This window comes from Rhincodon typus, chromosome 26, assembly GCF_021869965.1.
Source record: "Rhincodon typus isolate 14 chromosome 26, sRhiTyp1.1, whole genome shotgun sequence".
NCBI classification, from domain to species: domain Eukaryota; kingdom Metazoa; phylum Chordata; class Chondrichthyes; order Orectolobiformes; family Rhincodontidae; genus Rhincodon; species Rhincodon typus.
In genome coordinates this window covers 36805778-36821158 of record NC_063357.1, presented here as the reverse complement: position 1 = coordinate 36821158, position 15381 = coordinate 36805778, and the positions used below count along the sequence as shown (strand labels likewise).

Sequence of the window (15381 nt, the reverse complement as noted above, 5' to 3'; positions counted from 1 at the left end):
AGGCCAGACATTTGAGCCATTGTCCTAATAATGCTGCCTCTGACCTGTACTTGCATTTAGCAAGGCTCCGCACTACCTCAGAAGAAATTCTCCCTCCAACACCCTTCAGTTAGTGATTAATAGAGCATCTAGCAACATAACTGTCAGCTTGATTGTCATTATTGCTTGCATACCTCGTTGCTTTTAATACTTGGATTAACAGCAGTGAGTGGATTTTGTTAAAATTGAGTGAAAACTGTTCATACTGAGATCTCTTGATGTAGGTTGTGAAGAAATCCTGTTACCCCCGCTGGAATGAGGTATTTGAGTTTGTCCTGGATGACACAGGGGCAGAGAACACATTGCATGTGGAGGTCTGGGACTGGGACTTGGTCAGCAAAAATGATTTCCTGGGAAAGGTAGGTAACACCTTGATCAATACCTGGCTTGTAGCTTTTGGTTGTTTCCAGTTATATTGCAGCTAACACAATCCCTTTCACACTCAGGAAAAGTCCTGTGTTTATGTATTTCACACTCATAGGATGTCCAAAAGCTCTTCACAGTCAGTGGGTTAGCCAAATTGCCCACAGAAACATCCTGCGTGTAGAATGTGATGATGATCAGATAATCTGTTTTTGTGATGTTGAGTGAGGGATGAATGTTGACCCGGACATGGGGATTACGCACCTTGTCTGTATTGAAATAGTGGCATGTCTTATGTCCACCAGAGACAGTTGATGAGGCATCTGAAAGTGCAGACCCCTCCCCCACCTCCCTTCATTTTTGAGTTGCAATATCAGACAGGATTATGTCCCAAATTGAACCCATAATCTCCTGCCTCAGAGTTTGAGGGAACTATTATTGAGCCAAGCCTGATACCTGAATAATAACTGACCAGAGAATAGGGATAATGGTTTGGACTTAAGTTGCACGATCAGCAGTGAAGATGCTTTTACTTCTGGCTCTCGGCTTTAAAGGGAGTTACCTGAGAAACTGTTCTCTCCAGGTATCTGTCATGGACTGCAGCAAAACAGAGTCCAACACACAGAGATTGTCTCTCCACCTGGACTTCAAACAGCCACCATCTTGAACCTAATGAGACTGACCTGTGGGTCTCTGATGGTTCCCCTGACTTTTAGCTCAGTTACAGTTCAGGAGATTAACTAAGCAGAAACAGTCCACCAGATTTTCAGAGGAAGGACAAGCTCATGCAGCTTCTGATAGGAGATTCTGACCAGGGCTCCCTCAAAAATGTGAAGCCTACTTCCGTTCTGACAGTTCTTTCGAAGTGAATGCATCAGGAGAAGGTCAACCAGGCAGCTTCTTTGACAGCTGCTATTACACAGTAAGACAGTAATGTAAGTGTGATGGTAAAGTGCCAGATGAGGGTGGGGTGCAGGTAGGTAGAGTACCATACATTAGTGGCTAGGGTGCTGGGGTCAGGATACCAGACAGGTAGGGGTACAGTACCACGTGGAAAGGAAAATAGGAGCAAGGGACTAGGGGATAAGATGCCAGATGAATGGGGTGGGATGCCAGGTAAGTACGGTGCCAGCTGAGTTTGGAGTAAGATGTCAAGTGGGAAGGGTGTGCGGTGTGCCAGTCATGTCAGGAGGGATCGGATGTGGGAAGCAAATTGTTGGGGGGAAAGAAGGTCAGTCCTAGTCAGCCTGAATTTGGAGAAAGGAGGAGTGGCAATCGGGTCTGGGGAGGTCAGGTGTGAAGCAGGGCAAAGGGGATCGGGCAAGGAACTGGGGAAAGGGGATCGGATGCAGAGAAGGAGATTGAGTACAGAGTGGGAGAAAGGGGATCAAGTTCAAAACAAGGAAAAAGGTATTGAGTGCAGAGAAGGGGAATGGTGATTGGGTGTAGAATGGGGAAAGTGGATCGAGTGCAGACGGGGAAAGGGGATTGAGTGCAGAGCAGGGGGAAGGGGATTGAGTGCAGAGCAACCGGAAGGGGATCGAGTCAATTCCTTCTGAGTCTGCTCCAGTGGCGATTCTGCAGTCTTCCCAAGGTGCGTAATCCCCATGTCCGGGTCAACATTCATCCCTCACTCAACGTCACAAAAACAGATTATCCGATCATCTGTGCTGGGATAATGACTGGCTGGCCAGTAGGAAATCGAGGCCCATGATCTCTATTGATGTAATCTTGATGGAGAGCAACACTGAAAAAACTGAATTATGGAATGATCGCAGTGAAAGGCAACAAGATTGCATGTTTTGCAACTTCAAAAATCAAACCAAAGTTAACATAGATTAAAAGTGACCTAATGATCTGACAGACAAATTGCATATGATATAAACTATAAATTACACTTTAACTAGCGGATAGAACAGGATAGATCTGACAGGTTTACTAAGCTGCCCATTTAGCTGGTAAATATTGTTATGAAGTTGTGTAGAGTAATTGTGAATTGGAAGGCAGGAAGCTAGAATTTGTTTGTAAAAAAATATAAGGGAGAAGAGTGTGTGGTTCCTTTAAGAGTAAAGTGCTTTTCCAAGCTTAGAGAATTATACAGAAAAAATGATGTGTCTGTATGTAGCCGAAGATGTACAGTCAGTTCTGAAATGGAAACATGTATCAATTGGCTGTGTGATTGGAAACCTTAGGCTTGTTTCGATGTTTTAGCAACTCGCAACAATCTGCCAATTAATTTAAACCAAACACTCAGTGATTGAAAGCTAATTGAATTTAATTCTGATGGTTTTGACAAACTCGGACCAATGCTACTGTAAGAAAATTGATATGTAATCCAAGCTATATAAGGAGAGGGTTTTTGAAAATCAGTGTGAGAACGATCCGCCATCTGAGAAATAAGCACCTAGTTCTCACAAGAAATCGCTAAACTCTCTTAGAAAGCACCATCCGTCCATAAAAGGTGCCACAGCACTTCTAGCTAAGAGCCCTCACAGAAGACTTTACAGAGAAAATTTCCCTGACAGCTGGATCAGCGGAAGAAAGATGTTTACGACTTGAGAACAGCAGAAGAAAGGCATGTAGACTTTGAGAGACTAAGTTTTAATTTATTTTCTTTATTTATTTATATATAAGTGTGCCTTGTGTTTATTGGAACAGCATACCAGTAGAATTTAGTTCAGTTAGGGAATAATTACTAGTTTAGAGGGATTTGTTCAGTTTGTTAGTAATTCTGTTAATTTGTTCACTGTTAAATAAAAAAGTTATTTGTTACTTATAAAGTGACTATCAGGGATTTTCTTTCATTTAACCACAATTTTTAACAGATTATAAAGGCGAGGCGAACTCCTCTGGGTGTTTCAGGTTTAATTATTAGAAGGGAAGCTTTACTCCTGCCAGAACAGACTGGCAGGAAGAAGGGTCTCGACCCGAAACATCAGCTTTCCTGCTCCTCTGATGCTGCTTGGCCTGCTGTGTTCATCCAGCTCTACACCTTGTTGTCTTAGAACAGACTGGGGGCTTGTGTTACAGTTTAATTATCAGGGGAGTTCAAACTCCTTGCTGCAACAATGTGGCACCAATTCCAAAACTCTGAACTTTCTCAGGCCAAATTCTAGCCTCTTCACTTTGAGGCCTTAGTGCCGAGTCCCATCAGACTTCAGTTTTACTCCTCCTCAGTTCCATTGTTACCGTCTCCCCCAACAAAAGGCCCACCCTTCCAGATTCCTCACGGTTCTGCTCCCCAACCCAGCTGCCTTGGTCTTTTCTTTCTCAGACTATGTAGGCCACAACCGTCTTCTCCTGAAGATCAGTCGCATCCCATTGATTAGCATGGATTGTTATAGATCCTGGAATGTTTCCGTTGCATTTTATCGATGGCCCATTGGCACTGTGCCTGGGCAGAGCAGTTTAGGGAGATTGCAAATGTTTTGCAGCTGCACTGGGTCTTACTGCTAGCAGGCGGTCAGCCCTGAACTCCTCTCAGGGAAACTAAACAGACCCACCCAAGGCAAATGAACTCAGACTCAGTTGTACTCTTCTCTAAGGTGGTGCTGTCCTTGACCAATATCTTCTGCCCATCCCCCATGGGATCATCTGTTTTGCCTTCTAATCTGTTCTAAATGCCTCTTGGAAATTTCACTGTAATAAATATGGCAGCGCTCCTCTTGGTCAGCATATAAGAGTCCATCACACAATATTTGGCTGCATTTTTAAGGTGACAAAATGCCTTAAGGAATCAAAATCAAAACCTATTCGGCACATCAAGGACGTTCTTTCCACAAATCAGTTGTAATTATGGGTTAAAATCGAATCAGAGATAGTAGGAACTGCAGATGCTGGAGAATCCGAGACAACAAGGTGCAGGGCTGGATGAACACAGCAGGCCAAGCAGCATCATAGGAGCAGAGAGGCTGACGTTTCGGGCCTAGACCCTTCATCAGAAAAGGGGGAGGGGAAGGGGGTTTTGAAATAAATAGGGAGAGAGTGGGAGGCGGATAGAAGAGGGATAGAGGAGAGGATAGGTGGAGAGGAAACAAACAGGTCGAAGATGTTGTCTCCTGAGGGAAAATAGTACGTAAAACTTCCATTTATAAAGCATCTTTCACCAACTCAGGGACACGACAAAAGCATTTTATAGCCAATGAAGCACTTTTGAAATTCAGTCACTGTTGTAATGTAGGGAACTGTGCAATTGTCCAGACAGGACCTGAATTGATATTCATAGCAATAGTTACATTGCAAAGATTAGTAAAAAGGAACACACAAATTGCAGAAATCTCAAACAAAATGATGGAAATGCATAGCTGACTCATTAGTGCCCGGAGGTAAATAGATTAATGTTTATATGTGAACTTTCATTAGCATTTAAGTTATTTCAATCACTGAGTGGTATCAATCACTTGTAAACTTGGCATCTGGTGACTCATAAATGGTATGATTGGCAGAATTTATAAGATGAACATTAATGGCCTCTATAAAGAATAGCGCATACATTGGTCAAACTGCAGGTTGTACTTTAATAAAAGGTCAGACAAAGTTGATAAATATTATAATAACTCAACCTCATGATTATATTGCAGAAATCACTTACTGCTGCTCTTAGAAAATAAGTCTGTTTTCAAAAAGCTTCTCCGGTTTATTTTGGATTACAACAGCAATTTATATTTATATAAGCCCATTAAATATGATTTGCTTCAGGGGAATGTGATAAACCAAACATTGTGTCACATGAAGAGATGTCAGATGTGCAATAACAACCAAAACAGAATCCCCCTCGTCCTCACGTACCACCCCACCAACCTCCGGATCCAACGCATCATCCTCCGACACTTCCGCCATCTGCAATCCGACCCCACCACCAAAGACATCTTTCCCTCCCCACCCTTATCTGCTTTCCAGAGGGACCACTCTCTCCGTGACTCCCTTGCCCGCTCCACACTCCCCTCCAGCCCCACCACACCTGGCACTTTTCCCTGCAACCGCAGGAAGTGCTACACCTGCCCCTACACCTCCCCCCTCGCCCCCATCCCAGACCCCAAGAAGACCTTCCACATCAAGCAGATGTTCACCTGCACATCTGCTAATGTGGTATACTGTATCTGCTGTTCCAGATGTGGCCTCCTCTACATTGGGGAAACCAAGCGGACGCTTGGAGACCACTTTGTGGAACACCTACGTTTGGTTCGCGACAAACGACTGCACCTCCCAATCGCAAACCACTTCAACTCCCCCTCCCACTCCTTGGATGACATGTCCATCCTGGGCCTCCTCCAGTGCCACAACGATGCCACCCGAAGGTTGCAGGAACAGCACCTCATATTTCGCTTGGGAATCCTGCAGCCCAATGGTATCAATGTGGACTTCACAAGCTTCAAAATCTCCCCACCCCCGACCGCATCCCAAAACCAGTCCAGCTTGTCCCCGCCTCCCTAACCTGTCCGTCCTTTCTCCCACCTATCCACTCCTCCCACCTCAACCCCCACCCCCACCACCTACCTACCAGCCTCATCCCCGCCTCCTTGACCTGTCCGTCTTCCCTGGACTGACCAACCCCCACCCTAACTCCCCACCTACACTCACTTTTACTGGCTCCATCCCAGCCTCCTTGACCTGTCCATCTCCTCTCCACCTATCTGCTCCTTTATCCATCTCCATCCGCCTCTCTCTCTCTCTGTATTTATTTCAGAATCCCCTTCTCCTCCCCCATTTCTGAAGAAGGGTCCAGACGCAAAACGTCAGCTTTCCTGCTCCTCTGATGCTGCTTGGCCTGCTGTGTTCATCCAGCTCTACACCCTGTTGTCTCAGATTCTCTAGCATTGGCAGTTCCTACTATCTCAGATGTGATGGAGGTAGTTTTTGAGCTGCATTTTAAAGAAAGAAAGTAAAGTAGAGAGACAGAGAAGTGTAGAAAAGGAATTCCGGAGCACTGGGCCTGGGTGACAAAGGCACAGTTAAAATCAGGGATGCTGAAGAATCCAGAACTGGATGAGTTCAGAGTTTGGAGAGTTATTGGGGTGGAGTTATGACAGGGCTAGGGAGGAGCAAAGCCATAAAGGCTTTGAAACAATGCTGGAAATTATAAAGTCAAAATGTTGCTTAACCTGTTTAGATCAGTTGACAATGGATGATAGGCTCCCTGCAAGTTGAGACACGGGAACTGGGGATTCAGATGCCCCAGATTTATGAAAGGTAGAATGTGGGAGACCAGTCAGGAGTTCAGCCTTCCCAAAATTTAAATAGAAGAAGGTTCTTGTCAGATAAGCAGGCTGATACTTTAGCAACAGTGGAATAGTTGAGCGAGGTGATTGTGAGATGGGGCTTGGTTCTTTTAAGCATATATGTTTAAACTAAAGCTCTGCTTTTGGAGGGTGTTCCTGAGGGGCAGCTTGTAGATGAGAAACAAAACAGAGCTGAAGTCAGATTCCTGTGGGATACCTGAAGTAACTGTGTGGGATTAGGCAGAGAAGCCTTTTCAAGTGATGGGGGTGGATAGATCAAAGAGAGAGCCAGGTAGGAGCCGTCTTGTCCAGGTACAAAAACAGAAATTGCTGGGAAAGCCCGGCAGGTCTGGCGGCATCTATGGAGAGAAATCACAGTTAATGTTTCAGGTCAGGTCCTCAGTTCTGAGGAAGGGTCACTTAACCCGAAGCGTTAACTCTGACATCTCTCCACAAATGCTACCAGACCTGCTGAGCTTTTCCAGCTATTTCTCCTTTTGTTTCTGATTCAGCATCCACAGTTCTTTCAGGTTTTTTTTCCAGTCTTATCCAGGCATCTGACAGTCGAGAGACCTTGGAGGAGGTGCAGTCTATCATGTCAAGTGCTGCAGGTAGCTCGGGAAGGATAGAGAGGGAGATTCACTTTGTCCACTGTCACATAGAATGCACTTTATATGGTTGATAAAAACTGCTTGGTACTTTAGTGGAGGCAGAAAGCTGACGGAGGTGGGGAGTTCAAACATGGACAGACACATCATGGCAGGGTCAAAATTGTCTTTTAATCTTGTCCAAATCTGTGAAATAAAATATTAAGAAAAATAACCTCAATTATATTGTATATATTTAATCATGAAAGCCAGGAGTCTCTATAACAGGATTGCAGTTAAAAATGCATGTTTTATTCTCAATTTTTGGGTTTAGGTGGTTAGTGACAAGTCCAGATTTTGTCACTGTCCTGAGTTTCCCTTGCAGTACTGTGATACAATAGAGCAGCTGAGATTCATCTCTGTTGAAGTGGGACTGGATTCATACAGGGGCCACACCAATTAATGGACAGTTGCCCTTCCTAAAAACACAGGGGAAACATTTGAGTCAGTATTAAAATTTTCAATCTGCTAGGGTGGGATTTGTCCTATCGTTTGGGAACTTGGGAAGGTGTTGGCTTTCCACACTCTTTCTGTGTCATTCCAAGTTGAAGAGCTATAGCCTTAGGTCACTGGACTGCACCTCATCGTCTCATCATCTGTTGTTTCTTTTGCTCTCGAGGTGGCATTCAACATTAACAAGCTCCTGACGATTCAGCAGAAAGAAGGCTGGTTCCTGCTACTCCCTGATAAAGCACAAAGGAGGGAGACTGAGTAAGTCATCTTTTTTTAACAGCCTTTTGCCTCCTGTACTGCAGAATGGAACGAAAGAAAGACCTTTGCATTTATTTAGCAGCTTTTGTAATCTCAGACATCCCAAACTGCCTTAAAACGGTTAAGTGCTTTTGGAGTGCACTCCCTTTTATGACTTAGAGCTGAGTTAATTAGCACACAGCAAGATCCCTCAAATAACGTAGGGCAATGACCAGATAATTAGTTTCCCTAATATTGGGTGAGAGACTCCAGGCAGAACTCTGCTGATCTTTAAATAGTGTCACAGGATCTTTTGCATTAGGCTGAGAAGTTCCACATCCCTGCTGAAAGACGGTCCCTCTGATTGTGCAGCATCTCCACTACATAGCCCTGAAACGTTAGTCTAGATTTGGACCTCATATTTCTTGAGTGTGGGACCTGACCCCGTAACCTTATAGCTCAGAGGCAAGAGTCACCACTGAGATAAAACCGACCTTTTCTGGAGAGCACTCTAGTCCAGCGTGGGGGACCATGCATGTCTACAAACTGCTCAGACGCACATCAGTGCGATGGTGTGAATGCAGGTGTCTCTGACAGATACATTTGAACACACTTGAGTGATTTATCTGCACTGTCAAATTGATGCTGACAGAGCAGATTTAAGACCAAATCCTGGAGGCTGCAGCAAACCTCAGGTTAGTGGGATAGAAGCTATAATCAGCCCTTTGTCAATAGTGAAACAGGAATGGAAAGGAAAGAGAATGATTGTCAGCAAGCCCAGGCCTACAAAGAGGGCAGAATTACACTTATCCAATGAATCACACCAAAACTGCTCATGTTTCATCTCGCATTGAGTTTTAATTTTAATGATTAGACCAGTGGATCAAGATGCTGGCTACCCATTAGTACCCAGTTCCTAACCAGAACCTCATTAATGAGCGTGTTTCTCATGGGTTCATCTTGGAGCTAGGTTGCTGTTGATCTTGGGGAACGTGGAAGCCAATCCAGCTGGGGGAAAGTAGGACAGAAACCGTGAGGGAGCTGATAGCCTAGTGGTATCATTGGTAGACTGTTAATCCAGACACCCAGGACATGTTCCCAGGGACCTGGATTCAAATTGTACCATGGTGCAATTTGATTTAAATTTTTAAAAAGCCTGGAATTAAAAGTCAACAATGATCATAAAACTGTTTTCCATTATCAGGAAAAGCCCATCTGTTCCCCAGTGTCTTTTAGGGAATGTAGCACCTGTCCTTGTGACTCCAGACGCACAGCAATGTGGTTGATTCATAACTGTGCTCTGGGCAATTAGGGATGGGCAATAAATGCTGGCCTGGCCAGCGCTGCTCTCACCCTGTGATTGACTAAAACAAAGCAGCAAGGGGTGACTTGGGCCAGCGGTTGCCCTCATCATTCTGGAGGAACGTTTCTGCTCTCCTTGACCACACAAAGGTAATTGTAGCACTTGCCTTCCGCTATTCCATTTGGGTTCATTGCATGCAGCGGCCACATCTAACTCCCACTCCTGCTCACAAACCGTCTAAAGAGTCTGTGTGTGCCTGAGGACCCCAACTGGCAGATGGTAATGGGGCTGCCACCTAACTTAGGCAGGTGCCCCACCCACCCCAAGGAATACCCTGGGGCAGTTGCTGGGAGACACAGGGACGTCCTGTTAAATCCGACTTCTCCATTTTAACTCCACCGCTGCTCTGTTTTCACCAGGGGGTGTCAAAATCTCCTCGTTAATAAGTAACAAATATGGACAGAATAATATATATAAGGGAGAAGGGAGTAGAGAGATTTCAGGGACAGGCTTACTGGGGTGGCACAGTGTCTCAGTGGTTAGCACTGCTGCCTCACAGCGCCAGAGACCCGGGTTCAGTTCCAACCTTGGGCACCTGTCTGTGTAGAGTTTGCACATTCTCCCTGTGTCTGAGTGGGTTTCCTCCAGATGCTCTGGTTTCCTCCCACAGTCCAAAGATGTGCAGGTTAGGTGGTATGGCCATACTAAATTGCGCATAGGTTAAGTGGATTAGCCATTGGGAATGAAGGGTTATATAGATTGGGTAGGGGGCTGGGTCAGGGTGGGATGCACTGTGGGGAGTCGATGTAGACTCGATGGGCTGAATGGCCTGATTAGAAGGAACACTAGAATGAGAGGAAGATTGTGTGCAGTTTAACACTAGCTTAGTTCAAAGGACAAAGTAGCCTGTTTCTATGCTGTAGAATCCATCTCCTACATTTGTCAAGTCATGGGTAATATTACTGGATGGAATTTTTGCCTCCCTGCTGTGGTGTGAGCAATGGTGAGATCAGTGGGAAAATACAGTGAGAATGAAAACATCAGATTCTGGACATCAAGAAGAAGTTTCCTGTTTTTCCCCTTTAACTAGCAACTTCACAATGTTACCATTGAGTGGTGCCAACCTTATTTCCATGCATTTGTATGTATTTAAAGCCCTAACTTGCCTTATTCATACTCCACTTCCAATTCTCCTCTCTTTCATCAAAAAACTAGATGACGCAAATTCCTGAAATGTAAGTCAGACGGTACTTTTTTAAAATTTGCTCACGGGAGGTGGGCATTACTGGTTAGGTTAGCGTTTATTGTCCATCCCTAATTGCCCTGGAGAAGGTCGTGGTGAGCTTCCTTCTTGAATTGCTGCCGCCCTTGTAGTCTAGGGAAACCCAAGGTGCAGTTAGGGAGGGAGTTCCAGGATTTTGTTCCAGTGAGAGTGAAGGAGCAGAGATACAGCCTCAAGTCAGGACGGTGTGTGAATTTGAGGGGAAATTGCGGGTGATGGTATTTCGATGCACGTGTTAGTCTTGTCTCTGGGTCATAGAGACAGCGGGTTTGGAGTTTGCTTCCAGAGAAGTTTGGTGAGTTGCAGCAATGCATCTTGTAGATTGTATACACTTCTGTCACTGAGCATCAGTGTTGAAAGAAATAAAAGTATTATCTCTACAAGGACTAAGCAGTGCAAATTCCTGCCAGAACTGTCATAGACAAATGCAGATAAGTTTTTCCCTCATATTGGTTCCCTCACCAACTACTGCAGACCCAGTCGAGCAGTTATGTCATTTAAGATCCAGCCAGCTTGATCAGTATTACTGCTGCTGAGTCATTTTGGGTGATGGACATTGAAGTCCCCCACCCAGAGTACATTCTGTGCCCTTGCTACCCTCAGGCCAACATCCAAGTACTGTTTAACATGGAGAAACACTGATTCATCAGCTGAGGGTTCGGGGTGGGGGATGTTTGGGGTCCTGTAGGTGGTAATCACCAGGAGATTTCCTTGCTCACAGTTGACCTGATGCTGTGAGATTTCATGGGGTCTTGAATCCCAAGGTAGTTCCATCCAACTGTACACCGCTGTGCCACTACCTCTGGTGGGTTTGACCTGCTGGTGAGAAAGGACATCCAAGGCTGGTGATGGTGTGTTTAAGGCAGGATTCCATGAGTATGGCAATGTCAGGCTATTGCTTTAACAGATCTGTGAGACAGCTCTCCCAATTGTAGCACTAACCCCAGATGTTAGTGAGGAGAACATTGCAAGATTGGCAGTTCTGTGTTTGCCCTTATGGTGCCAAGTTTGATGGCAGGTGGTTGGTCTAGTTTCATTTCTTCCCTAAGACTTTGTAATGGTTTGATAGAACAGAGTGCCTTGATGGCTGTTTCAGCTTGGGTAAGGATGGCAAGTTTCCTTGCTTTTTTTGACACTCATCAGTGGTTACATGGGTGACAGATTTAAGGCCAAGTTGGCACGGTGGCACATTGGTTATCACTGCTGCCTCCCAGCCTTGGTTGACTGTCTTTGTGAAATTTGCACATTCTCCCCTATGTCTGCGTGGGTTTCCACTGGGTGCTCTGGGTTCCTCCCACAGTCCAAAGAAAGGGGGGCTAGGTAGCTTGACCATGCTAAATTCCTCCATAGTGTCCAGGGATGTGCAGGCTGGGTGGATTAGCCACGGGAAATGCAGGGCTATGGGGATAGGGTGGGATGCTGTTTGGAGGATCAGTACAGACTCAATGGGTCAAATGGCCTCTTTCTTCCCTGTCGGGATTCTATGAAGTTTCACCATCTGCCATGGTGGATTTGAGGATTCTAGGAAAAGGATAAGCTAACCATGGTTAACCAGGGAAGTTAGGGATAGCATCAAATCAAAACCAAAAGCATATGATGAGGCAAAGTTTCGTGGTAAGACAGAAAATTTGGAATATTTTAAAAACCGAGAGATAAAAAAAAACCCATATTGATAACAAAAAGGGGAGAAGATACACTTTGAAGCTAATCTTGCAAGAAATATCAAGGTGGACAATAAGAGTTTCTTGTATAAAAGGGGAGACAGAAGCCAAAGTCAATGTCTAACCCTCCGAGAAGGAGGGTAGGGGAACAATAATGGGGAACCAGGAAATAGCAGTGACATTGAATAAAGATTTTTCAGAAGTCTTCACAATAGAAGACATAACGGCATTCCAAAATTATGAAATAATCAAGGTGCTAAAGGAGAAGAGGATACAGGTTCAATAACTATCACAAGAGGAAAAAAGTGCTGCTGAAACTAAGAGGGCTAAAAGCCAATAAGCTACTGAGATAGTGGAGGCAATGGCAAAATCTCAGAATAAGGAGACGTCTTTTTAAGACAGAGATGAGGATTTTTTTTCTCTCCGAGAGCAGTGAATCTGTGGAATTCTTTACCACAGAGGGCTGTAGAGGCTAGGTTATCAAATATATTCAGGCTGAGATAGGCTGATTTTTAATCAGTAAGGGAATCAAGGGCTATGGGGCAAAGGCAAGAAAGTGGTGTTGAAGATTATCAGATCAGCCATGATCACACTGAATGGCAGAACAGACTCAAAGGGTGAATTCCCTGCATCTGCTCTGATGTCCTTTGGTCTCATAATAATAATCTTCTAAGAATTTTTAGATTCCTGAAGTCCCAGAGGTTTGCAAAACTGCCCATGTAACACATTTGCTTAAAAAGGGGCAGAGACAAAAAAAAGTCACAATAGGCCAGTTAGCTTAACATTAATTTTAGATAAATGTTAGGGTCTGATATAAAGGGTTAATAACAGAGCATTTAGAAAGACATTTATGATTAAGCAGAGGCATAAAGGGGAAGTCATGCCTGACAAATTTACTACAATTCTTTGAGGAGATAAGAAGGATAGATAAAGGGGCTGCAGTGGAAGTAATACTTTTGGATTTTTGGAAGGCATTTGATAAGTTACTCGACATAAGGCTACTCAACAGGATAAGAGCCCATGGTGTTGGAGACAGTATAGTATAGTGCATTAAGATAGAAGATTTGTGAACTAATAGAAGACAGAGAGTCGGGATAAGAGGGGCATTTTCAGGATGGCAGCCTGGAATTATTGAAATACCATAGGGATCAGTGCTGGGCAACAATTATTTACAATAGATATTAATAACCCAAGTGAATGTACAATAGCGAAGTTTGTAGATGACATAAAGATAGTTGGAAAGACGAGTGGTGATGATGACTCATATACTCTGCAGAGGGTTACGGACAGGTGAATGGGCAGAAGCTTGGCAGATGGAATATAATGTGGGAAAATGTGAGATTATGCATTTGGCAGGAGGAACAGAAGAGCTGAATATTATTTAACTAGAGAAAGACTGCAGAAAGCTATGAATCAGAGGGATTTGGGAATGATCATGCAAAAAGCTCGCATCCAATCCATCAGGTAATGGGGAAGGCAAATGCAATGTTGGCCTCTATTTGCAAGGGAATGGAGTATAAAAATAGTGAGGTCTTGCTTAAGCTATACAAGGGAACAGTTAGACCATACCTAGAGTACTGTGAAATGTTTTGGACCCCTTATCTAAGAAAACATTTTGGCATTGAGGGTGTCCAGTGAAGGATCACTTGGCTGATCGTGGGATGGATGGACTATCTTATGAGGAGAGGCTGACTGGTTGGACCTGTACTCTTCAGAGTTTACAAGAAAGAGGCAACTTTATTGAAATATACATGATTGTAAGGGGTTTTGCCGGGGTAGATGTGGGTAGGTTATTTCTCCTTGTGTGAGAGTCTAGGACCAGAGGGCAAAATCTCAGAAAAAGGCGTTGCTCATTTAAATCACAGATGAGGATGAATTTCTTCTCTCACAGGGTAGTGAATCTTTACTGCTAAGGGCTGTAAAGGCTGGGTCATTATATATTCAAGGCTGAGTCATTATATATTCAAGGCTGAGATAGACACAGTTTTTCTTAAATCAGTGAGAGAATCAAGGTTATGGGGATAATGCAGGAAAGTGGAGTTAAGGATTATCAGATCAATCTTGATCTCATTGAATGGTGGAACAGACTCGATGGGCTGAGTGATCTATTTCTGCTGTCATATCTTGTGGCTTGTGACAATGGAATCACTGAACAGTCTGTGAAGTGGCGTGTTGGGTATCCGTCCAAGTGACACATGTGGCATGTGGCATCAGTTTAATTGGCAGGCACACTGCATGTGCTTCAGGTGAAACTCAACGAGGAGCATCCCGTGGAGGTCTGATGATCAGGGGGTAACACCATTGCCAGTCAGTCAGGGGCTTATCCTATTCCAGTCGAGAGAGTTGGCCATTGTCAGTCAGGCTCTTGGTCCTACCCAAGTCTGGGGATCCACACCTTTGCAGCGATGGGGATTGGACCATGGTCTGTCCTGCAGGGCAAGTGCAACTAGCCCAGTAATTACAGGTAGCTCACTCAGGGAGCTGTTGAGGGAGACATCTCTCCGGGCTTGGGCCAGTTTCTCTTGAGGAAAGCCAAAGGGAGAATCGGGCATGATGGAAGTGGATGGAAGATCACTCAGTGGCATTGCATTATCTGGGAGGTGTTGAGCCGTTCTCAGTGAGTGTGTAGGAAGCACAGAGAGCAGGAAGAGTGTATGAGGTCATTGACTGAACATGATGCTTGCAATACTGAGAGTTGTAGTCTGTGAGCCTTGAGCCTCGATGAGATGTGTGTGCAGTGGCAGAGTTAGAGTGAGTGCTGGTGCTGTTAATGTGAGGGAGCTGAGAAAAGATGGTGGCACCTACCCTTGGGGAGTGCAGAAGACCATTGACCTTCTCCCTGCACAGCTTCCACTTCAATCTGGACGCAATACTGACCCAAGGTGCAATTTATATGTATGCTGCCATGTCCTGAAATGTCTATATTTAAGGAAATATAAGACTGTGCTTGCAATCTGTCCTTAAAATTTAACCCTTTTAACCCCAGTATCTTTCTGATGATATTTGACTCTACCACTTCCAAGGGTAACGTATCTTTCCTGAAGTGTGGTGCCTAGATTGGCATCCACAACCCGAGAAAGTTTATGCGAAGCTCTGTGCAACAGTAGAGAGCTTGCTCAAATGAGAAGTTTTCAAAAACCGGAGTTAATGAGTTACCAGAATGCTCCCAAATCAAAAA

The 15381-nt window shown here is 44.5% G+C and overlaps 1 protein-coding gene across 2 annotated transcripts in view; it reads left to right on the top strand.

Annotated features, from left to right (window-relative positions):
* Positions 1–15381, top strand: part of rasa4 (RAS p21 protein activator 4) — a 217015-nt gene that overhangs the window by 140282 nt on the left and 61352 nt on the right. For both annotated transcript variants that reach the window (XM_048612760.1, XM_048612761.1), the window contains 2 exons: positions 264–398; positions 7887–7978. In XM_048612760.1, coding sequence (XP_048468717.1) covers positions 264–398; positions 7887–7978 — 227 coding nt within the window. The remainder of the gene's footprint in view (positions 1–263; positions 399–7886; positions 7979–15381) is intronic.